This window comes from Branchiostoma floridae, chromosome 7 (genome assembly GCF_000003815.2).
Source record: "Branchiostoma floridae strain S238N-H82 chromosome 7, Bfl_VNyyK, whole genome shotgun sequence".
Classification (NCBI taxonomy): Eukaryota; Metazoa; Chordata; class Leptocardii; order Amphioxiformes; family Branchiostomatidae; genus Branchiostoma; species Branchiostoma floridae.
This window is the reverse complement of record NC_049985.1, coordinates 23,682,757-23,707,484: the sequence shown is the minus strand read 5'-3', so window position 1 is coordinate 23,707,484 and position 24,728 is coordinate 23,682,757. Positions and strand designations below refer to the sequence as shown.

The 24,728-nt window shown below is 40.8% G+C and overlaps 1 protein-coding gene across 4 annotated transcripts; it reads left to right on the top strand.

Annotated features, from left to right (window-relative positions):
- Positions 1 to 102: 102 nt before the first annotated feature.
- Positions 103 to 23,790, top strand: LOC118419838 (recombining binding protein suppressor of hairless-like). 4 transcript variants are annotated; one of them, XM_035826456.1, is made up of 13 exons: positions 7,599 to 7,684; positions 9,423 to 9,482; positions 14,084 to 14,185; positions 14,938 to 15,103; positions 15,776 to 15,950; positions 16,678 to 16,815; positions 17,710 to 17,822; positions 18,864 to 19,004; positions 19,953 to 20,108; positions 21,379 to 21,482; positions 21,974 to 22,007; positions 22,421 to 22,584; positions 23,418 to 23,790. In XM_035826456.1, the coding sequence occupies exons 1-13, from the start codon at positions 7,614 to 7,616 to the stop codon at positions 23,509 to 23,511; spliced, it is 1,518 nt and encodes a 505-aa protein (XP_035682349.1). In that variant the 5' UTR covers positions 7,599 to 7,613; the 3' UTR covers positions 23,512 to 23,790. The 4 variants fall into 4 exon arrangements, with proteins under 4 accessions (XP_035682351.1, XP_035682349.1, XP_035682350.1 ...); XM_035826458.1 differs by lacking the exons at positions 7,599 to 7,684; positions 21,974 to 22,007 and adding an exon at positions 103 to 235 and having other exon boundaries at positions 22,387 to 22,584; positions 23,418 to 23,788; XM_035826457.1 differs by lacking the exon at positions 21,974 to 22,007 and having other exon boundaries at positions 22,387 to 22,584; positions 23,421 to 23,789.
- The last annotated feature ends 938 nt before the right edge of the window (positions 23,791 to 24,728 follow it).

Below are 24,728 nucleotides of genomic sequence, written 5' to 3'. Positions count from 1 at the left end.
TGCAACGTCTCTATTTTATGCTGGGGAATATCAGACAGGACCATTATCATAGAAAGTATCGACGCCGGGCCAAATTTATGGGCCATTGGGGACCAGTCGGACTGTGGGAAAATTTTCTTGACCTGGAGTGAACTCTAGGTCGTTCTCGCAGACTCTCGCGCGGATTGGCGGAGATTGCGAGAGTTGGAGGCTGCTTCCCACAGGCCAAGATGGCGCCGGTTGTGACAGATTGCGAGTGAGTTCAACTTTGTTTTGGTTGACATTTTTCACGAAATTACCGTAAATATGTGCATAGATTGCCGTAACGCTCTTGTGGTAGAATAGCAAGATTCCGTTTAGTTGGAAAATACTGTAGTTGGTTGGAAACCTGTTGATCTAGTGGGGTTTTGGTGCCGTTTTTGTTGGTGCTTTTGTTCGATCTTCGTGACCTGCTCGCAGCCCCTTTCCCCGGAGAGGCGGCTGAGCTGCGCTCCGTGCAGACTTTTGTTTCGCCTTTTGCAATAATCCTACAGTAGTCTAACGACGCTGGACCCATTGTTCAACACTTATGTAGACTCCACAAATTGTCTGAGCTCTTGCAGAGCTCAAAGACTGCAGAGTTTGTACGTTCTTTGTGGCGCAATCCGTGAGGGTGCAAAATTTTTTCGGGAGCTGAAATCTGTTGCGTCCCAACTTTCGTCAGAGTTCCCTGACAGGCCCCGGGACAGCTTCTCCAAATCTCACATTTCTGCCACCAACTGTACATTTCTGTTCAAATTTGCGGCTAGAACTTGGGAGAAATGGCATCGCAGAAGACAAGGGGAAGCCAAAAAATGAAATTGCGTGGGATTTGTGCCAATTTCGGGGAGCCGAACCCGTGGGAAAAATGCCAATATTTCTCCCACGACCATGTGGTCTTTGTTTATAATTTACGGGGACCGCGACCCAGGCTTTGTCCCAACTCGCTGCTGCCTGGTATTGTCTGTACAACTTTTCGGTGGAATTTTACCACTTAGAGGGTCTAAACTTACACTTTTACCGACTTTGGTGTTTTGTCTGCGTTCTGTAGTTCGTTGTTTAGGCGCAGCAGCTAGACTCTATCGGGAAAATCGCTGATTATTCCAAGGTGTTCGCGGGGCTTTGTTACTTGAATCCGTTGCCTTTTGTCTGTATCCATGGGTCCTACATTTGGGGCGGTGCTGCGAAACATCTGTACACAAGAAGAAAACAGGAAAGGGTAGAAAATAATACACGCATTGGTTGTCCTATACGGGAAGGGGTTGGATTTCGCTGACTTTGTTTTTTTGTTGTGTTGGTTTAGGTCGTTTTTTGTTGGTGATGTCGGAAGACCTGTTGCGTTTTCTGTGCTTTGTTTAAACATGCAGTATTTATTTTGTAACGAGCCCATGTGGGGTGGAAGAAGTGACCAGGGGTTCACAGAGCCTGGCATGCTCTGTTACATAAGGAGACTTTCCCCTTGTGTGGTTTAAAACTCAACCAACACATTTTGTGATATGAAAAGTCTATGGGTTTATGCACTTGTCGGATAATTTCTTTGGGTGTATTTTTCATCACAGGAATAGAATCTATATGTTGTACTTCGAAGTCTGAAGTCGACAGATGATAGCTTCAAACTGCAATATTTTGAAAATAGTACAATTTGAAAAGGAGATATGTTACCCCGCGGATAAAGGTGAACTAATGTTAAATGCGGGGATTTGTTTTTGTGGTTGGGAGCAAATGGTGTGTTCACAGTGGTTTGAGTTTGCAGTACTTAGCAAGTTATGCTCACGGTACTGTACAGTAAAGGAAACACTGGTAATATTGTACTGAGTGATAGTGAGCTACTAGTACTATAGCCTGGATACCAGACCCTAGCCCGATCTAAAAAAATATCTATATAGTGAATTTTTTTTTAGATCGGGCTGGGGTCTGGCATCCAGACTAGACCTACTACTAGGGATTCTGGGCAAGGGAACAACAGATGGACAGAACAATCACTTTCAGCAGTGCTGGTGTGATCAACTGTTAGTGTTACTGATCTACATGTAACTGTGTCTACCCTCTAGATACGTAGCACTTCTTAACAAGTATGTACTAGCATAAGATCGGATTGATGTTCAAGTTGTGCTTCTTCTCTGTAAGTAACAGAGTCTTCCATTTACAAAACAATACTGTGTACAATGTTTGTATGTACTAGTAGTAAGTACATGTGGCGCTTAGAGTTAGACAAGAGTTTAGGCAAGGAGAAGAAAAAACAGAAAATTTACACAGTCGTTTTTGGATTTATAGTATACTATTATCACAGGCCTTGGAAATTAATGACTTCGGCATTGCAAATTAAAAGGCAAAAATTGAACTAGTGGGAGTCTGTGTTGTTAACTTTTTGTTGTAAAATCTCTCATTTTCAGCTCGCAAAAATGTATTTTCAAGTTAGGATTTTGGGACGGACGGGGTAAAATGTTTGTCTGTACCAATGAGCAGATTTTTCCGTGCGGGGACGGAGGGACAGGTCCTAGAGACCGCCCACCGATGGAGTGTGTTAAAATACGTCCCCAGGGACTTAAACTTTCACCTGACTACACTTGTCATTGTGGATCAGTGCATGATAATTGTTGTATTACTTATGCTTAACTGAAGAGAGAGAGAGAGTCCGTGCCAGAGCTGTTTTGTTTAGATTTTTCGTAAACTTTAAGTAGTCTGTTTGTAGAGTTTCCAAACACCAGTTGCTTTCATTACTGTGTTTTCTAATTGTCATGATACTTTACTCATCAAGGATTTTCTCACAATTTTATACCCGAACATATTGTGCCAACTGTAGGTTGTTGTCCAATTGTCTCTACATGCACTTCTTTACACATTTTGATAGTGATATTACCTTTGATAAAGAGGTTGTGTTTTTCGGAAAATGTGTCTGTCTGTGAACAGTGAACAGCATAACTTGTCTTGAGAAGGCCTGGATGTTTTGTCTTGATATTTGGTATGTTGGTTCTTGCAAGGCTCCTCGGTACTTGTAATAATTGAACTTGTATTTGGTACATTGGTAGGTTTTGATAATACCTTGAAATGATTAGATTTTTTGGCCTCTAGCAGCTTGTTCTTGTACTGCAACATAACTTGTTCTGGTTTTACTTTTAGATAGTGCTAGTGCTAGCTTAACCAAACATGCCATTCTGAATTCTCAAGTATAAGTTATATGAGGGTATACATACTCTTTTCCGTAAGGCGTAGGAAGCCTATTTTGATTTCCCGTAATTCTTAGGGAAAGTCATCTTATTCAAGTAATTTATAGCGGGGTGACCAAATTTTGCGTACCATAGTTGCCTTTTCTTGATTTTCGCATTATACGGATGGGTTTTTCCGAATCCAGCATTAAAAAATTGTAGTGGGGAACCCCCATGCAGGCCCTCTCATATAACTACAGTACTTTTGTAAGGAAACTTTCATATACTTCTTGTCAAATTCACAAAGTCCAATGTGCTTCAAGGAAATACTGTAAATGCATTTAATTCATAGGGATTTAATTTTGCGGTAGTGGGAAAAAAGACTTTTCGCAGAGCGGTAGCAACATGCACTGTTGTCTCTTATTACCATAGAAATATGTTTGCGGTGCTTTGAAGTTCGTGGTGAAGCGGCCACCACGAAAACCATGAACATTATTGAAACCACTGTGAAAGTTTCTGCATCTACAGTATTTTTGCCAGCAATGAAATCAACAGCTGTTTTTCCTATAGGACCCACAAGTACATTACTACCCCCTGGCCAGTAGAAGCCTCCTATGGGACTATTGGCTATGTGGGATTTGTTAGGGGCTTAGGTTTCTCATAATTGATTTGGATATTGTTGACTCATTGATGCATGTACTTGATATGATCACAGGGGGTTGGGAAGTGGTGGAGCTGATTGAGATGGTAATGTGTGATAATGGTTGTTACTTTGCTGGTGGCTTCACTTCAGGAGGGGGTGTGAATAGGGCCATACTTTAGTGGGCCAAGGCTAACACCTGTCCTACACCATGACAGTTGACCATGTGGAATCATCCTAGACCCCATTTATCAGGGATGCCTAAAGGTGCACTCTCACTGCACTTGTGCCACACTTGCGTCACTGCGGGGTTTGAAATATACTTGAAACAAATTTCAGAGATGAATGAATTTTCTTCCTTTTTGTGTATTTTGTCGTCTGCTATGTCATTATTTTTACATATTACGCAATATCTGAATTATTTTAAAAAATCGGAGAAAATAACAAAGCCTTGATGCAGTAAATGAACCCCGCAGTGATGCAAGCTTGACGCAAGTGCAGTGAGATTGTACTTAAGCATTAGATTTAGAACAAATTCTATTGTGAAAAATGCAGAAATCACTATGCGAAATGTACTCATCTTTATTTGATCTTACGAAAAATGCAAGCCTCCTTAACACAATCACATACTTCAGGAATAGTGACGATTGCTTTTTGAGGTAGAGTGTCACAAATCATTTCAGACAGGAAAATGCCATTCCATAGATACAAATGACACTGACATTTACTGTAATAGTGTAAAACACACGCGGATACCTGACTGGCTTTGATTTGTCATGATAGTAAACAACTGATGACAAATATCGGAAAGAGGAAGTATGGTAAGAGTTGCTATATTCAAACGACTAGAAATTAGATAGGTACCTCTCAACTAAAGCCGTAAAGGTTGTACTTAAATCTTTTTAAGACCACAGCGTAGTGGGTTGTTATCCATCGATATCCCTCTCCTTTCATCGCCCTTTACCTCCCCAACCAAAGTTATATAATCCATTTTTACACCTGGGTGGAGTAAGGATAGTAAAGTACCTTTTGCAAGGTCACAACATTGACAGGATCAACAACATGACAAGATTCAAACCATAGACCTCTGGGATCTGAGCAAACACCCTGCAGTTACTGTAAATGCAGAAATGTTCACGGTGGATTAATGTTCGCGGTTTTCACGGTGACAACTTCACCGCGAACTTAAAACCATGGTGAACATTTTTCTATTACGGTATTAGACTGCAGTCTATGGTGCTACCGCGAAATTAAAACCACCGCGAAAAGTCTTTTTTCCCGCTACCACAAAATTAAATCCCCGCGAACTTAAATGCATTTACAGTATTCCACATGACCCCACCTCCATCACAGTATTTATATGTCCAAATCCAACTGCAATGCCGGCTAATCCTGATAAATCCAATTCCTGAGTGAATCCAGATTTGCCAATCCTAGTACCAGGGTTCTAGTTAGCTTCTGTCCTTCCGTCCTTTGACAGACTTTTGCAGCTGGGGACAGACAAACTTTTAGCCCATTCCGTTCTCTGTGACAGACAAAAATCGGCATGTAATGATATTAAAAACAATTAGCATGAGATGCCATTGAATCAAATTGAGTCTCCCCTACCAGCAAAATTTGCCCCTCAAAATGCAGGAAAGTGTTTCAGAGGGTCTAGATTTTTATAAATTGACCCCCTAGGATCATTGCGCTTTCCACACTTGACAGGATTTCCATTCAAAATCCAAGGGACGGAAAAAAATTAAGGCTGTCTAGAACATTGCCTGGTATAATTTATACCAGGGTTGTAGCCAACGCCCGTCCTTTGACGGAATTTTGCAGCTGGGGACGGAAAAATATTTTGCCCATTCCGTCCTCTGTGACGGAGAAAATCGATATGTAAAGATACAACAAAAACTAAAAATCTTGAAAAATCTCCAAAAATTCAAAGGATTTTTTCACAGCGCCGGGGCAGGGTCCGCATTTCAGGCTATTCAGAAGGCTTATTTTATCAGGTTTTTAGGGCCATATTTACGATAATAGTAGCAGTCACTTAACTTCTTTCCAGTTTGACATAAGAATATTTCAAGTCAAAGCGTCAAAGTCAACTAAAAACTCGTAAACAACAAACTTTACTCAGCTCAACAGTAACGTTAACTATTGTCCGGTTTGCCATCCGAAGTTGAAGCGCTTATTTATAGCGCTAGTATCTTCGATGCGCCGTTAGCCGCCGTGCCGTGCGACTGTTGTTGACGGTCTTACATCTCTGAGTTGCCGCCTCGCTGTCAGACGATATTCCAACCGACATGTTTCAAGAAAAATACCCGGCGAAACCATTGTTCCGCGTCAGATTCTATTCTATAAAACATGTGGGTTACAGTCTGATAAATATTTTGTAGAAGCACCGCTGTGGGAAAATGCAAGGAATAATCACGTAGCATACGAAGTTCGCTGTCAACTGGCACACGACTGTTTGAAACTCTAACCAACAGCTGCGGCCTTTGATGAAGTCGGCGAAAAGGTGCACTGCCTTTGCAACAAGGAAGCCGACGATCTCACGGTGGGCGGGGCCATATGAGGCTTGCCCCGAAAGCCCCGGCCCCGAAAGGAAATGCCCGGTTTTTACATACAAAATTACAAACTTACGATGGTTTGTAATTTACGTTGCCGAACCAAAGAGCTTCAAATTTAGAACAGGAAATTTGGGGACGCGACCCGCCCTTGCTCTAAAAATGTGTCAGAGAGAATTGATTTTATTTTCCGCGCTGAAAAAGAAATGACGCAACTAATAGTAAGAGCCTATGTGATCAACCCCGCTCCCCATATAAGGAGATTCCCGGGAAAATCTGGCTGTTCCGGGGAGGGATCCCACCCCGCTATAATAGGACTGCGCCGGATCAAACCGTGGGTGATTCTTTCAAGCGATTCGTTGTACGTGCTCGCCGACTCGCCGTCTATGTTTCCAATCTTTGTAAAGTGTTAAAATGCTACTTACCTCGTTCAGATGAACTGACAGATGGAGTGTGTTGTGTTAATCGACGGTTTCTCTCATCGGCGACGGTAGGAATCGACGTGAACTTTGATACGACTTAACTAAGTAAGACGCAAAAGGCCGGTGTTGAAAATGTTTTATTCTCGCCGATGTGAGGGCGCCGTTATCCCTTGTATGTGCTATTGTGCTTGTGTATATTTCTCGTAGGACGTAGATACGTAATAACTTTTTGTTGTACTAAACGTGCAACTCTTTCTGTGCAAATTCTATACAATATAGAAGTGCAGCTGTGTAACACGCTTACAATCTTACCCTCATACCAGCAGTCTGTGTGCGATCACTGCGGTGGCGGTAGCATCGGCCCCTTTCCTAAATAAAATCCAGCGTAAAACCCTCGTGTAATTTCTTTTACCAAAACAGATGTATTCACAGCTCAAAATGCTGGAAATAGCGTTTCAGAGGGTCTAGATTTCAAAATTTTCCGGGGGAGCATGCCCCCGGACCCCCCTAGGAACGGCGCTCGATAGGATTTTCAGTCAAAAGTGGGGGGACGGAAAATGATTTCGGGCTGGCTACAACCCTGAGTTATACTATAAACATGGGTCTAGTTATAGTATATGCCATTCCCACCGTTATCTGATATAAGAGAAGATCATGACTCATGAGAACAGGATACCCAATGCCAAACATCCAGGACATCCTGGTAGTGATACCACCACTGTTTACTGTCCGTGATTTTCCCACACTATCTCCCTGGGGGGCAAAACGCCTAACTATACACCTGTACAACTACATGATTGAGAACGCCCCATTACGCAAGGTTACAGAATACCTGTTGTGCGGGGTTCATTTGCTCGTCATGTTTGACTACCGAGAGTACACTGCTCTGTCCTTTCCGGACTACCTTTTGTATTTGGAACTTCTTGACATGTAAGTCCGTTGTTCTTAACTTTTTAAGTTTTGTTATTTTTATACACCTGCACAACTAGATGTTTGGGAACACTCATTACAAAGGGTTACATAGTACCTGTTGTACTGAATGACAGACAGTAGTAGTAGTAGTACTAGTACTAGTAGTTGTACGGGGTACACTTGTATGTCATGTTTGACTACCGAGAGTACACTGCTCTGTCCTTTCCGGACTATTTTCTGTATTTGGAACTTCTTGACATGTAAGTCCGTTGTTCTTAACTTTTTAAGTTTTGTTATTTTTATACACCTGTACAACTAGATGTTTGGGAACACTCATTACAAAGGGTTACAGAGTACTTGTTGTACTGAATGACAGACAGTAGCAGTACTAGTACTAGTACTAGTAGTTGTACGGGATGCACTTGTATGTCATGTTTGACTACCGAGAGTACACTGCTCTGTCCTTTCCAGACTACTTTTTGTATTTGGAACTTATTGGCATGTAAGTCAGTTCTTAAATTGTTGTTTTGTTATTTTTGTTGTCTAGTGTAGTTTTTGGAGGTCAAATTTCAGGCCGTCTGCATTGTATATGCAGAAAGTCTTATTAAATGTGTATGACTATGAATGAACTCTATCTCGTAGTATGGCTATTGTGATGATATGGTTCCTGTTGCGAAACTCTGGACATTATGTATTTTTTAGAGGGTATGAGCGATATGCATTTAAATCCTTGCTTTTAAGTACTATAAATGCAGAAATTTTCACAGTGGTTTTATGTTCACGGTTTTTGCATTGCAAATTTACTGCAAATTTAAAACCACCGCAAAGATTTTTTTTCATGGCAGTAAGAGACTACAGTGTATAAGATGCTTCCGCAAACTTAAAACCACCGCAAACAGTCCTTTTTCCCCGCTACCCAGAAATTAAATCCTTGCAAACTTTAATACATTTACAGTATTGTTTGAATGAGAAATCTCACTAGCAAGTACTTTCGACGTACTCCATTTTTGGAAGAATAACTAATCTCCAAGCAGATCTCGCGGTGGCATAAGATAGTATCATAAGCTGGGGAAGGAGTTTAGCTGGCAGAGGAGTTTCATTCCACCATAAGATCTGCTTGGAGATCAAGAATAACCTCATGAGAATAGATTTACGTTGTATAGGAAGCAACAATCGGACACTCTCTGGAACTAGCAAAGTTTGAACTTGAAAATCTCATTTTCAAATGAGAACATACAACCTTGAAACTGTCCGCAGATACCCACGTGTTGACCTTCAATTTTAAAGGTCACTTTTACAAACAAGTATTTAGATGACCCAAGCTTACATTACGTAACTTCTTTGACAACGTGCCATTATACTTTTATTCCTGTCTAATTCGCAGGAAGAGTTCCCGGGATAATTTGTAGGTTGGGAACCCCATACTGGACAGTCTTTGTGAAGAACTTTGTCTCTATAACTTAGTATAAGTCTCTTCAACACTTACTTCTGCCATTTATTGATTGATTGATTGAATTACCCAAGTTGAGTCAAGTTTTCATCAGTCCAGTGCCTAATACTGTAAATTCATATATTTTTTTGAAGGACAAAACAAAACAAAATTGTTGTGGTGTTTGAAGTTCGCATTAGAAACAAGTCTGCGATACCGTGTAGTGACGTGGAATGCATATTCGCTGTGTCACGATTTTGGAAATAAAATGGCTGTGAAACATTTTAATATTTACAGTAAATGCAAATCTGTCATTTTGTTTTCCAGCAACCAGTATGAAGATCAGAGACAGGTACAGAAAAGACAAGAGCCAAGAAGACTGACCAGGTGAGCATGTTCACTCGATTGTACGGAATTTACATACTCTGAGAACCTCAGTACAAAATACAGGGCTCAAAATACCACCTGCATATGCAGGTTAGTGCAGGTAAAATTGGAGCTGTGCAGGTATTTCTGGTGTCTACCTGCACCTAACCTGCACTGGTCCATGTACTGGGTTTTATTCATAAATGTCCTATGATGTAGGTGTGTATGGATTTTTATTAGCTGCATTGATAAAGTATGAAAAAAAAATAGGAATGCATAGTTCCTGAACAATTTAAGTATGATTCATAATTCTTAAGTTCAGAGTGGTGCAGGTGAAATATGTCTGGTGCAGGTAATTTTCAATGTTACCTGCACCAGTGCAGGTACAGTCAAACCTGTATTAGTGGCCACCTCTACAAAGGGGCCACCTGTCCATAGTGGCCACTTTTTGTTGGTCCCTTGGGTATTTTATCTACAAGTTGCCACCTCTATACAGAGGCCACCTGTCTATAGTGGCCAAATTTGTCTGGTCCCTTGAGTGGCCGCTATAGACAGGTTTGACTGTATACAGAAAAAAAAAAAGGATTTCAAACCCTGTATACGTTTACTTTTTTTTCTTAGTAGTTAGAATTTCAGACAGTTTCACTAATAAGGCTTGTTTATTCATGTTCATGCTCGAATGCGCGCTCACAAAGCTCGGGTTATGTAAGATTCCTTACTACCTGTTAATGACATGTTGAAGGTCATTTTCCCATGACCTTCAACCATGCTGATTGTGTCATATTTCGGATGACATCAGCACACGCATCAATTTTGTCCATAATCCAATAACCTGTCTATAACAGCCACTCTAGGGACTGGAGAAATGTGGCCACTATAGACAGGTGGTCACTGTTAATAAAAGGAAGGTCTGTTGCAGTACCTTAGAAAGAAGTTAGGGGGCTCATTATCATACCTACCCACCAATCAAATATCATCAGGAGCCATCCAAGCCTTCTTGACTTGAGTTATACTGTTTGCAAAAATACACACACACACACATACACAGACAAACACTCGTTCATACATTCATACGGTTTGTTCATAAATCCATTGTTTTGACTCACTAACTCCTGAGCTTTCGGCAAAAATGTGAAAATCCTAAAATTCTGCAACCTTGTCCTTCACAAGTAACTTGATATGGTTACCATTGGTTCAAGTATGGCGCAAGGGCGAGAAACGTTTGATAGACCGTTTTCAGGCCATAAAGCCAAGGAGATAGCCGGCTATATCAATTTTATTGATTGGTTCACGGATTCGCTCGCTCCTAATTTTTGGAAAAGAAAAAAAAAATAGAAATTACCACTCAGCAAATTTTCACCATTAATGAAACCATTCTCCAACTTTCTGGTGTAGCAAATTGGCCTTTATATTATAAGCTCCTTAAAATGTGAGTAATATTATAATTGCAGTTATATTTTTAATTCATGAAGAATGGGACAAACATAAAAACTGACACAGCACTTTTGTGATTTTCAACCAACAGGTGCTGTTACTGTACAGTAATAGTGTTTTTGTACTTTTTTCAAGCTGAAAACTTTTTATTTTTTATGTTTTGGATTAGCCCTTACCTTTCAGTTCAGTTCAGTTCTTTACCCCAACCATAATTTACAATTTTTTTTCGCCCTGTCGCTTTTAATGAAAAATCCGTGAACCAAGAAATTAAATTGGTGTGGCCTAAGGGCCCGGGAAACAGTCTGGCATCCAGACTACAGTGACAGAAGGCACAGATGCAAAATTGTTGCCCAAATTCAAAACCACTGACAGTTGAGATTGCCATGTCTGGAGCGATAAGTTCTATTGTATTTTGCAAGGAAAATTGGTGCACAAATGGCTGCCATTGTGAGCTAGGGGTCAAAAGGTCATCCTCAGCATCTTTTCCATATTGTGACCTTCTGTTCATATAGACATGGGCTAATCCATTCAGTTTGGAGGGGGGCAGTAAAGGGTGTATATTCTATGTATAAGGTGTAAGTAGAATTGCCATTACCACTAGATGGTATTTCAGTGTGTCTCGCATTTTTGGGGGGGATTCGGGATTTGAAAAATTGTTCTTACAAAATAAAATCTTAGTATGTCAGAACTAGAAGAATTATGGGTTACACTGAGGAATGGCCACAGGATTTTTTGTCTAGAATATCTGATAAGGCCACACCAAATTTATTTCTTGCTTCTCAGATTCACCTGTCTATTTTTATCTTCATTTGCAAAAAAGAAAGTAAGTCCCGATAATGATACAGGTTTTGCTCTCACAAAGATGTGAATATTGCCATTCAGAGCCACGTACACATAATTTCAGGCTAAAAACAATGCTTTATTTAGTCAGAACAGTAGTAACAAATTAAAGAAAGGGATTTATTGCATACAAAGTGTTATTAAAAGTTGAAAACTTGAATCATCCTGTTGGAAAAAATTATTCTTGTTTATTTATGCCAGTCATTTTTTTTCTTCTGAATAAATCCAAGACTTACTAGTGCAACTTTTGGAATTCTGTCGTAAGCCATGAAAAATAATTATTTTGATTTATTTATGCCAGTCCAATTTTTTTTCTGAATAAATCAAAGAAGCAACAAATAGATTTCGTGTGGCCTAATGATAAAATGTCCCTGGTGAATCAGGTGTTTTGGTATTGTCCCTTATTTCATGGTGGGTTATCACTAAAAGGGTTTGTGTTCCGGTCGCTGAGCACCGTGGGAAAATCCGCTGGAAGTAACCGGAACTTGCCATTGTCTGGAACAGAAACGTCTGCAACCATTCAAAACAACAGATTATCGTAATTATGTCTGTCAACGCGTGTATTATCTGGAACTGTTTTCTGCTTTTTTGCTCAGGCTGTCATTTTTTGTAGAATGAAGTAAAACACTTTTGTAAACTTTTCAGAATATAAATTTTTAATGCAAGTTCAACTCATTGAAAAGTCACAGTTACTGTACATACATTGTAGTTATTACTTTATTTCAGGTCCTTGCATAGATGTATTAAAAATTGTTGAATTTGGGATTTTTTGCCATTTTTGATCAAAAATGTATATTTTTGCTTCCTGTGTCCTGAAAAAGCCAACTGATCTGGAATTAGGTATTGGGGTAGCTTTATCACTATAAATGGAAAATGGGCCACATAGACCAGTCCATTTTGCATAGATAGGGGTGTTCTGGAAGAGTCCATTCTTGTAAGGGGGGGGGGGTAAAAAGTTTGGACCGGGATGATGTTTCATCACAGGTCAACTCCTGCAAAGGGTTGATATGGAACAGTACACTTTGGCATACATATAAAGATGGATTGCAATATGCTGTATTTGCTCCCAAGCAAATGTCGGCCTTTCTAGTCTGAAACTACATCTGCTTTTTTGCTCCAACTGCCATTTTTTCTAGAATGAAGTAAAGGCCTTTGTAAACTTTTCAAAATTCAAATTAAGTTGTGCTGCCCCTACGGCTAATTAATCAGCCTACGGCTGACTAAAAGGCTATGGGACGAACGAACAAATGGACGAACGAACGAAGTTCAACCTCTGCAAAGGTTAGAGTTCATAGTTATTACTTTATTTCAGCTCATTGCACAGATAAATTGCACAGACAAGGACCTCAAAAAGTCAAATAGAGGAAGGAAGCTGCAATATTAGTGAAGATCGAAAACTAAACACATTGTTTGCATGCATTCAACATTACTTCTAGATTCTGACTGATTTTATTACAAAATGTACCTTTTTTTGTGATTCACGAAACTTAGTGTGTAGGGACCATGCCTGTACATATAGGGAACACTTAGTCTAGCATTTTTAGAAATTTTTAACTTGCTGACCTAAGCCTGACCCTCTCTTCCACAGGCGAAATTTTGCATCCCTGTCTCTTTTTTACTGATACTCCCATGGCTATTGCTCCTGGATGATCTCATACTTCTTGTCCCTCCGGTGAGAGCCTTTCAGCGCAACACTAGGTTCTCTTTAAACTCACATCACTATACTGTTCAACTGCCAGTTTCCAAGTCCTTCTCCGTCAACAGTTTCTTTCCCCGGACAGCTAAATTATGGAACTCACTTGACGACTTTTGTTTCCCTTCTGTCTACAACTTATCAGTCTTCAAAAGAAATGTCCACCGCTATCTTAGTGCAGTTTCTAACTTCTTAGTTCACTGGCTTGAAGTGGTCTTGTGACCTTGCTTTGAACAATCTTGTGAAAAAAATGTGTCACCACAAGGGCTCTAGCCAGCGTCCGTTTTTCCGTCAATTGGTAGAAATTTGCTGCGTCTGACGGAAAAATTTTAAAAGCAATCCGTCAACCTTGACGGACAAAAATCCTTGGTGGAAGCTACAGGCGGCTTGGGGATGCCGTCCACGGCCGTAAAAGCCACACACTGTTTGTTTTGCTATTGTTATGATTGTTGATAATGTGTGTCGGTGCCCTTTCGCATACGATAAGCTCATTAAAAACCCGTTTTTCAAGATCTTAGTTCAGTCTCTCTAATTCCTGGAATAGAGTTTTCGCGACAATGGGAATTGGCTGACGGAAAAAAAATTCGAGCTGGCTAGAGCCCTTCTACAAGGTGAACAACAATGCTGACTGACTGTTTTTGTTTTTTATTTCCAGAGATGCCATGAGTAGGTACTTAAAAGACAAGGCCAGTCTGGACCACACACTAGTCATCCAACATGCAAAAGTTGCACAGAAATCCTACGGAAGCGAAAAAAGGTAACACGATTTCTATCCTCATACCCTATATGTCTGTATCTAAAGCCGTGTGGCAGCAGCTGGTTATAGTACATGTAACATCACCTGGCATACCTAAATTTTGCACACTGTCATCTAGCTGCAGGTATATTTAATGAGGATGCCCCAACTGTGTTTTGGGGGGCAACGAATATCCTCCCTACCATAGTTCTGGGAAAGTACAAAATACAAATTGCTGCATGTACTATACACTGTACAGTATGAAGTGTACTGTTCTGTCAGTCTAAAATACCCTTGCCAAGTCCAAAGTAAGTGTTTTCCGACTGACCATCCATACTGTTTCATTGCTGTACAATATGTGACTGTAGCACTGTTGTGAACTCAAAACCACCCATTTTCTCCTAACGACAAGATTCAGTAGACTCCAACACTCAGTTTTATGTTACAATTCAAGACCTTATATCTATACACAAAATAAAGCGCTTTACAACATTAGCTTTCGTTCAGTCCTCTGATCCTTATCAAGTTGAAATGACCCGAAGCCTATTAGTAAGTCACATCCAGACTGGACATGACATCAACAAAGGGTCAAAGGTGCTTGGCAGTCGGTATCGGCCCTCGTCTCGGGTGAGGGAAGGTTGGTGGGCTCAGATGTAAATGACCTCTTTCGCTGACCCCTGAGAAAGTAATGCTGTTCGGAATCAAGTATCACAACTACTGTCACAGATGAACATAGATTCTAACACTCAGTTCTGTTTTGTGTTTTTGTGCAGGTTTTTCTGCCCCCCTCCATGTGTGTACTTACAAGGTCCGGGCTGGAAGAACAGGAAAGAACAGATGGAGAAGGACGGAGCGACAGAACAGGAGACGACTGTACACGCCTTCATCGGTATCGGGAACAGTGATCAGGAGATGCAACAATTACACTTAGAGGGAAAGGTGGGATGAATGTTCTTTTTATGCCAATTTTTGTTATGTCTTCTCACAAGAATGTTGTGTACCGGTATGTTGCGTCCTATAGTATAACAGTACTAGTGGGGTGTTTCTCTCAAGGCCAATAGGTACAAGTCTGATATTTCTGATGTTGTGCACTTTACGCAAATGCCGTCACTTTGTCACTTTAATCAGGTGAAAATGAGTGCCTAGATTTGGTTAGGGATGTCCCACATTTAAGAAAAGCCACACCTCAAGCTACAAATAAATCAACATGCAAAAGAACCCAGCACACACAATTGAAAAGAGTAGGGGTCCTTCCTGGGGTGAGTGGTTCAAAACCCACAGTCCTACAAAACATACTATGATCTAAATAAGTTCCGTATGACTGAGTACTGTTAGAATGCCTGGCCAACAGTTTACCTTTAAGTTGCGTTTTTAACATTTAGGTTCTAAGCACTGTTTTCTGATGTTGCTACGCTACCTTGCCCTTACCATTACCCTAAACTAGAATCCTGGCTAGAACCCCTCATGTTTTGGGCAGCAATAGTTAAAAATGAGTTATTCTATTAATACTTCTTGCATGTTTTCGTTTAAAGGATTTTCTTATCTACTAACATTTTTACAGTTTTAATATAGATTTACATTGATTTTATTTTCTCCCTGATATCCTTCCAGAATTACTGTGCAGCCAAAACCCTGTATATATCCGACTCGGACAAGAGAAAACACTTTATGCTGTCAGTGAAGATGTTCTGTGGTAACGAGGACGACATCGGGGTCTTCTTCAGTAAAAGGATCAAGGTTATCTCCAAACCCTCCAAGAAGAAACAATCGCTGAAAAATGCTGATTGTAAGTATAAAATCATTCACGCATCTACTTCATTGTGTCCTGTTATCTGTAACCTTGTCACTCTATGGCAAACTCATACTGGGAGAGCATAGACAAAAATGCAAACAGAAAAAGAAACACACCCCCCCCCCCCTGAATTTGTGGCGTTGTCTATTGACCTCATGACCTGGTTTGTCATGTCAAGTAGTTCTACCACCTCTGAACTTCCAACCACACTGACTTAGACTAGCAAGTCTGAATTTTGTAGTCATCTTTCCAGTCACTTCCTGCCAATACAATTTTAAACTGTCAAGTCTGATCACTGACTAGTTCTACCACCTTTGAACCTCCTCCTTACTGTCTGGAAATTCGGACCTTTGCAGCCATTTTTCCACTTACTTCCTGCCTGTACATTGTTCAGACTGTTGTGCCTGATCAATAATTAGTTGTGCCACCTCTGAACTTGTTTTTCTTACTATCCAGCAAGTCTTTGTCTTCTTACTATTTGGCAAGTCAAACCTTTGCAGTCGGCTTTCCCATTACTTCCTGCCTGTGCAATATTCAGACTGCCGTACCTGATCAATAATTAGTTGTGTCACCTCTGAACTTCTTTTTCTTACTAATCCAACTACATGTAAGTCTTTGCAGTTATCTTTCCAATCAATTCCTGGCAATTCGACATTACTGCATGTCTCAACTTATTCAAGTTTTGTTCAAGTGCTGACACATGGAATTGTTTTTTTCCCAGTGTGCATTGCTTCCGGTACAAAAGTGGCGCTGTTCAACAGGTTGAGATCGCAGACGGTCAGCACGAGATATCTCCATGTGGAGGGGGGAAACTTCCACGCTAGCTCACAACAGTGGGGAGCCTTCAGTATACACCTCTGTAAGTTGTACTCTAACACAATTTTGTACACCTTTGATACTTCCAAACATGAGACCTAAACGAGGATGAATGTGGTGGACTGAAGGTGGACTTATATTTGTCAGAGACGGAGTTACTCCCACAGTAAGTCCACCCCATTTTGGCATGTCTGAGGCTTGTTTGTGTTAAGTTTGGTGGACTATTATCCAGAGTAAGGCCTTTAAAGTTTAAACCAATTCAGGCAGTAAGTCCATTTTCAGTCCTTCCTGATGAGTAAGTCCATTTTCAGGACTTACTGTGGATGTAAAAATAACTATCGTCCATAGTAAGTCATTCATAAGTCCAATTTCCTCTGCCTGTGCATGAAATGCTGTGCGTTAAACAAAGTTTCTGATTATATTGTGAATTGTTCATAGCAACTGTTACAGCAAAATGAGCATATATATCGGATTTCGTAAATGGCAACAAAAATATCAGAAAATGGATGGTAAATGTCATAGAATTGTCAAAAGTCAAAGGAAAAGATGTGAGAACAAAAATAAAGATCTATAATTGTTTGTTACACCATACTCTATGTGATCAGTCATTTTGTTCAACCTTCCTAACCATCTTAAATTTCATAATGAAGATAAACATTTTTTGCACACTTGTATCAGTTTTGGGATCTCCAGAGTATGTCATCCATATACATGTACTGGAATCAACAAGTCTAAAAGAGCAAATGGAATTTTACTGTACTATGAACATAAAAATACTAAAATACTGTACATAGTGTCTGTCCTCTCTGTCATGACCAGTGGAAGACTAGCTCTTCAGTGAGCTAAACTGGTGGAGATCACTTTCTCTTTCATGTATCAACACAATAAATTTTTATGCGAGTTGTTAAAAACATGTAAATTTCTCTTGTTCTCCCAGTGGATGATGCAGAATCTGAGAGTGAGGAGTTCACAGTAAGAGATGGGTACATTCACTACGGACAGACTGTCAAACTGGTCTGCTCTAAAACTGGCATGGCTCTACCCAGATTGGTAAGTTTATCTAACGGCTATCTAGACAGAAGATGATCCAAATTTGTAGAATGTAAGTCCAAGGCTTTCAGCATGGTTACATCCTCCTATGCAGGGATATCATGATGTTGCAGGGACATCCAACAGCGAAACCGCCTGTCTGGAAGTACCCTGCTCTTTCAACCGTCACCCTTAGTTCCTGACCGCCCTGCTTATAAATATTAATGAGCTTATCCTTATATATGCGAGACCCCTTTTGAAAACTGGAAGGCCTATGCTCTGATTGGCTGACAGCTGGTTTGGGGGGACGTCCACAGGAACTACATGTAAGAGTGACGGTTGAAAGAGCAGGGTACATCCAGACAGGTGGTTTCGCTGTAAGATGTCCCTGCGTAAGAGGATGCATAGTTACCTTCGTTTTCACTGAGGTGTTCTTTTGGGTCTTTCTGTGTGTGTCTGTCTGTAATGGTGTACAATGTATGTGCATAGTTTAACTTATCACACAAAAACACTGTGGAGTAACAGGATGTGAGGTGGAAAATGGTGTAACTGGAGATGGCCAGGATTGTAAGGATGGAATGGCCCAGGTCCAAAGTTGTTCTTGCAGGCTGGCACCAAGTGATCTCATTTCCTCTCTTCAGATTCCTTATTACATGCCTGCCAGTTTCCAGTGGAATCAGCAACAAATTCACAACTTAACAAACTAAGCAACCAAAAAATGTATAAAAACTCTATTGGAATAGTTTAAGAAAAGCAGCCATGCAATCTTTGTATTTTGAAAAAAAAATCACGGTCTTAGTGGCAAGTGTGCAGAATATTTTTTGTTGACACACTGGCGCACCAAGTCCATAGGTAGGTGTTTTGGGCATCTTTAGACAGATTAGCCGTGAGGCTCGGTGGGCGTCACTCCACCGTCATGGGGGCAGGAGCATGGCGAGTATCGAACTCAGGACCTACTGATTCTGATCCCAAATGCTCTAGCCGTTGCGCCACACAGACACCCCTTTTATATGTTAAAGGTATTGTGTAAGATTGACACCATATGACATTCTTTGTCCACAGATAATCAGAAAAGTGGACAAACAGACCGCCCTGTTGGACGCGGATGACCCAGTGTCCCAGCTCCATAAATGTGCCTTCTACCTTAAGGATACAGAGAGGATGTACCTGTGTCTGTCACAGGAGAGGATAATACAGTTCCAGGTAGGGCACAGGCATTTTAGCACTGCTATTCCAGGGATAAACAATTCCACTAGCCCTATTGTCCAGGGCAAGTGAAAGTGCTGTTCGGGCAAGTGCATGTCCTACCCCACTTGTCCGATCGGGCAAGTAAGATTTTTCCATTGATTTTAGTGCAATTTTGATATACTTGTTACTTTTTACAGTCATGACATCAAGCAATTGTCTACAGAGAATTCCATTGCTGGAAGTGAAAATGCGTATACTAGTAACAGTGACATTTGAATTTTGGGCAAGTGAAAAATTGGTTCGGGCAAGTACATTTTTGATGTGCTTGCTCGATAGGACAAGTGGATTTTAGAAAACTTGTTCAACCCTGTATTCCCATTCCTGATGGTCCATAGGGTTGTGTCCAATTCTCTATATGTAGGTATATTTCTCTATGACTGGGCCACACAACTTAATGCACTCACTACAGCAGAGGGCTAGTACACTGGTAGCTGTTTGAATGTTCAACTACATGTACCATTCTCTTTCCCAAATGCTGAGTGCTAAGCAAAGCTTTACAATATTGTATGTACCATTTTTAAAAGTCTTTGACATGACTCAGCCAGGGATCGAACTCATGACTTACTGAACGCTTTGCAAACACTTTCTAACTCGTCACTCAGCCCTACACAATGTACATAGAATAAATTTTGTTGGTTCTGTGGTCTATCAATTATGCAGAATAAGACAACGTTTACCCAACTTGTAACAACTATATTCTTTCTTTAGAGCATTTACATTAAGATAGAATCCAATCAAAATCATTCAACAGATCATACAACAGTATGTAAGTCTTGTTGAAGATTGATTCACGACCTACCAAATGTAACACTCACTTGGCAAACGCGCACTTGGCAAACGCTCACTTGGTCATTGCACCGGTCAGTTGGTTATATGGAAATTGTAAACTTTGTATTTTTTCAGGCCACGCCTTGCCCAAAAGAGCCCAACAAGGAGATGATTAACGATGGCGCATCGTGGACCATCATCAGTACAGACAAGGCGGAGTATACGTTCTACGAGGGCATGGGTCCAGTCCACGCCCCGCTTACACCAGTGCCTGTGGTCGACAGCTTACAGGTCAGTCTTTTGCCAACAAACAATGTCTTAAGCAGCTTTATGGTAAGCCACGTACAGGTTCTAGCCAGGATTTTATTTTAGCGTAGTGTGAATGGCATGGTAGCGAAGCGATTAATCAGGAAATTGGTGTGGAAGGGGGGGTCTTGGTCCTTCCACGGTGAGATTTGAAGATGTAGAGTTAAAACTTAGGATTTTTGGGTCAGTTTTGAGTGGCATATCATCATTTTTCATTGTTCAGACATTGATTAGTCATTGTTGAACAAGTAAATGATAGCAAAGCACCACTACACTAGTTAAAAATTAGCGTAGTGGCCCTTATTTTAGCGTAGGGGTCACAAATTCTAGCGTAGTGGGCCACTACGCTAAAATGCACTAGCTAGAACCCTGACGTATGCATTGTACCCAGGCATAATTCCCTGTCCTTTTTGCAGGGAAAGACAAGAAATTGTAAATCTATTTTGGAACAGTTCGAAAACTAAGAATTGCTGTAGAAAAGATTCTAACATGTTAGAATATGTCACAGAATTTTTGTTAAGTCAAAGGTTAGAAATTGTACTATACAATGACCCAAAGTGATATCTCAATAAAACTACATGTACATACAATGTAGGATAAGACTTAACAATTGTAACATTACAGAAGCCTGTTTAGTTATAAGTCTGAATCCCAGCTGTTGTCACTCATCCAGTATTCATACTACTGGAAAGGGTTGCAGTCACAGGACAGGACATTTAACCATGGTCAACTGATGCACTTGTCTAAAGGTGGGGTCACACATGCGTATATATTCAAGTCCGTTTGAGGTGCGTAAGACGCTCTTAGTCTCTACCAGGCTCCACAGGTCGCGGGGAAAATAGTACAAATTTGACAAATATAGATACATAACATGCCAGATGAGTTAGCAAACCCGAGAAGTATGGTTAGCGACCCAGCTTACTCGTCTGACATGTTACCTTTTTACGTTTGTCCAATATCTATTATTTTTACAACGACCTGTGGAGCCTGATGGAGGCAAATACTCCCATGCGCGCCTCATACGGACTTAAATATATACGCAGGTGTGACCCCACCTTTAAAGAGCTTAGTGGGGTAAACTCCCAGTACAATGAACCTGTCAATATTGTACATAGCGTCTGTCTTCTTGGCCACAGCAAGAAAAGAACAGCTCGTCCAATAGGTCAACTCGATCAATGCTATCATTTTGACTTTCTTTCACTAACTTGTCCCATGTGTTACTAACTGGTCCCATGTATTTTTGTTTTTCCCCCAGCTGAATGGAGGAGGTGATGTGGCCATGTTGGAAGTACAAGGTGAAAACTTCACACCAGCCCTGAAGGTTTGGTTTGGCAATGTGGAGGCAGAGACCATGTACAGGTTAGTCAGTTCTACAAAGACTCACTGGAAAGCAAATAATTTCATATCAGCACTATTTGTTTAGTGACTTGTAATGTACTGTGTTTTTACATGCAAAGATTCCTTTCCCATATTTTGTGAAAAGTCTGGCTTGAAGACTACACCAAATAGTTTGACAGTTCTCATTTATTTATTGAGCTGTCAAACAGGCAATGTCCTGAAACCTTTTGTACATGTACAACAATGTACATGTAGATGCGCCTACAGCCAATCCATGAAAATTGGAGTATAACCCCCCACACCGCCCACCCCACCCCCGTGTGTAACAATTTTGGCACTGTAGCAAAACTTCAGTTTTTTTGTATCATTTTCCTTTGGCATGCTGTGATCTTGATTTTTTGGTCGCAGATAGCTTTTGATGTGACGAAGAAGTGGCGTGGGTTTTGGTCCCCTTGCTGCCTGCTCAGAAACTGCAGGGGCATTTTTGTTACAATCCTTTATCTTGTTTCCAGATGTGGAGAGAACATGTTGTGTGTAGTGCCTGACATGTGTGTAGTTTCTGTGTGTAGTGCCTGACATGTGTGTGATTTCTACATTACAGATGTGGAGAGAACATGTTGTGTGTAGTGCCTGACATGTGTGTAGTGCTTGACACGTGTGTGATTTCTACATTACAGATGTGGAGAGAACATGTTGTGTGTAGTGCCTGACATGTGTGTAGTGCCTGACATGTGTGTGATTACTACATTACAGATGTGGAGAGAACATGTTGTGTGTAGTGCCTGACACGTGTGTGATTACTACATTACAGATGTGGAGAGAACATGTTGTGTGTAGTGCCTGACATGTGTGTGATTACTACATTACAGATGTGGAGAGAACATGTTGTGTGTAGTGCCTGACATGTGTGATTTCTACATTACAGATGTGGAGAGAACATGTTATGCGTAGTGCCTGACATCTCGGCCTTCAGGGAAGGATGGCGCTGGGTGAGACAGCCCATCCAGGTTCCGATCTCGCTAGTCAGGAACGATGGCGTCATCTACCCCACCTCTCTCAACTTCACGTACACTCCAGAACCCGGACCAAGACCACACTGTACCGCTGCAGAGGACATCCTTAGGTAAGCAATGCTCATGTAAATGTCTAGATTCTTTTGATTCGTATTCTGTTATAAGTCACTTTCTTATGGTGTAGAGGTAATTGTGTACTCGGCCATTTGCCACATCTGGTTCAAAGAGGCACGGCTCTTGACACGACCGGTAAAGATAAGTGTCACATTGTCCTTTCAGAGGGGTGGGTAAAGCCACAGCGGCATTATATGCAAGAGCCAAACCTCGTGAAAGAACCCGACATACTTACACGCCTGTTACACTGTAAGCACTTAGTTCGAACGCACGTTCTACGCGGCATAGAACATGATCCTTGAATGCCTGACCTAGGTAATTTATCTCGATTGTTGAAGACTTTATAGAGTTCTTTGGGTGTTCAAATACAATGCAACAGCTAGACGGAATGTTGTAGAGTATGTCTATAAATATTTTGTTGTAGAGTATGTCTATAAGTGTTTTTTTCTGTTCGAAAACCGCCCGGGGAACTAAATGATCAAATTCAAAGCCTTTGAAACAAGCATGCTTATCAAGAAAAACATGACCCGAAATGGCATTGCACTTCTGCTAGCTCCATGAAAATAAATGTCTGGTGTTGGTGGTTCACTACACATCACCCGGATGGAACCTCTGTCCCACATCAGTCTCACCCAGCAAGGGGCGATATACCCTTGTTTTTTTTTTACCTTTGTTAATTTATGAAAGCTCAATCCGGCCTACAGGCTGGTTTTCATTCTGGTCATAAGGGAAGAGGCAAGGGTCAGACAAGTATACATTTTACATGATGGTGCACAAGCACTTCGACTAATGACGATGATGATAAAAGTGATGTTGTTGTTTGTCCCAGGAGAGGTGGCAGCATTACGGAAGACGTGACACCCGCTGGGCTGGGTGCGAACGGAGGTCACGAGCAGACCCCATCGACTGGGCTGGGTCCGTAACACAGGCATGGAACTCACAGCACACTGCCTCCACTCTTATCATGATTATTATTATCAGTTGTACATACGTATATTATTATTATATATGGATATTCACATTGAGTCAGGCCAGCTTTGTGTCTTCTAGAAGTACAAGTATCACATGGCCCATTCTCCTTCGACTCGTTCGAGAGACATCCAACGGCGCTAGCAAACCACCTTTTGTCTGTACTCTGCTATCTCAACCATCGTCATCAGTTCCTGGCCACCCTGCTTATAAATATTGATGAGCTTCACCTTATATATGCGAGATTCTTTTTGAAAACTGAAAGGTCTATTCTCTGATTAGCTGACAGCTGGTTTGCGGCGACGCCCACAGGAACTGATGATGACGGTTGTGATAGCAGAGTACAGACAAGAGGCGGTTTGCTGGCGCCGTTGGATGTCTCTGCGTTAGGAGAATGACATGGCCCAACCAGGGAAGTTGTAAACTTGTACAATGTCAGCATTTCTAGTTCTTGTGCCTAACATCTGTAATGGTTATTAATAATCGTCTCCTGATGCCATTACATGTACATGTACAATTGTAGATATCTCCAACAATACTATACAAGGACTAGATGTGCTGACATGTAAAATTGTTGAAAGAGCCTGAAAAAAGTATATAGATAATATTGACATCACATTTTAGTGAAAGTGTGGTCACCAGTTGTAATTTGCGGTATAACAGTGGCCACTACAGTACAGACTATATAACCCTGGGCACCCCCATTTAGACCCGCTTTCCACTAGACAGTGCTGAGACATCGTACAAGGGCCAAAATTTGATTTTGATTTCATAATTGGAATATGATGCAAAATGTATGATTCAAAAGACAACATGACACATGCATGTAAAACTTAAAGATGCGTTGTTTATCATTACGCAGTCTTTCAAATTTTAAATCGCTCAGCGGATGCAGCCATTGGTGGAAAGGGGTCAAAATCCAGCACATCCACCCTCACAGACAGACAACAAAATGTTGTTTCCTTAAGCAATTTTGTAAAATGTAATCTTTAGATATTGGCCTCATCAGTGAGAAGTAGGGAAAAACCCCTACTAACTTCTTTGAAGGTCACATTGTTCTATATATATATATGTAAATTATGGTCACTTAAATAGTAAGATTACAAACTAACGCAAACTAAAAAAGTATAGGAAAAAAAGTAACCATACCACTACAAACGTATCCAAGAAA

Excerpts from the sequence above, each read along its gene's own strand:
- LOC118419838 (XM_035826456.1), top strand. The coding sequence starts at position 7,614 with ATGTTTGACTACCGAGAGTACACTGCTCTGTCCTTTCCGGACTACCTT. Across the intron at positions 14,186-14,937 it reads TCCTACGGAAGCGAAAAAAG|GTTTTTCTGCCCCCCTCCAT; the intron begins GTAACACGATTT and ends GTTTTTGTGCAG. Across the intron at positions 20,109-21,378 it reads CTGTGGTCGACAGCTTACAG|CTGAATGGAGGAGGTGATGT; the intron begins GTCAGTCTTTTG and ends TTTTTCCCCCAG.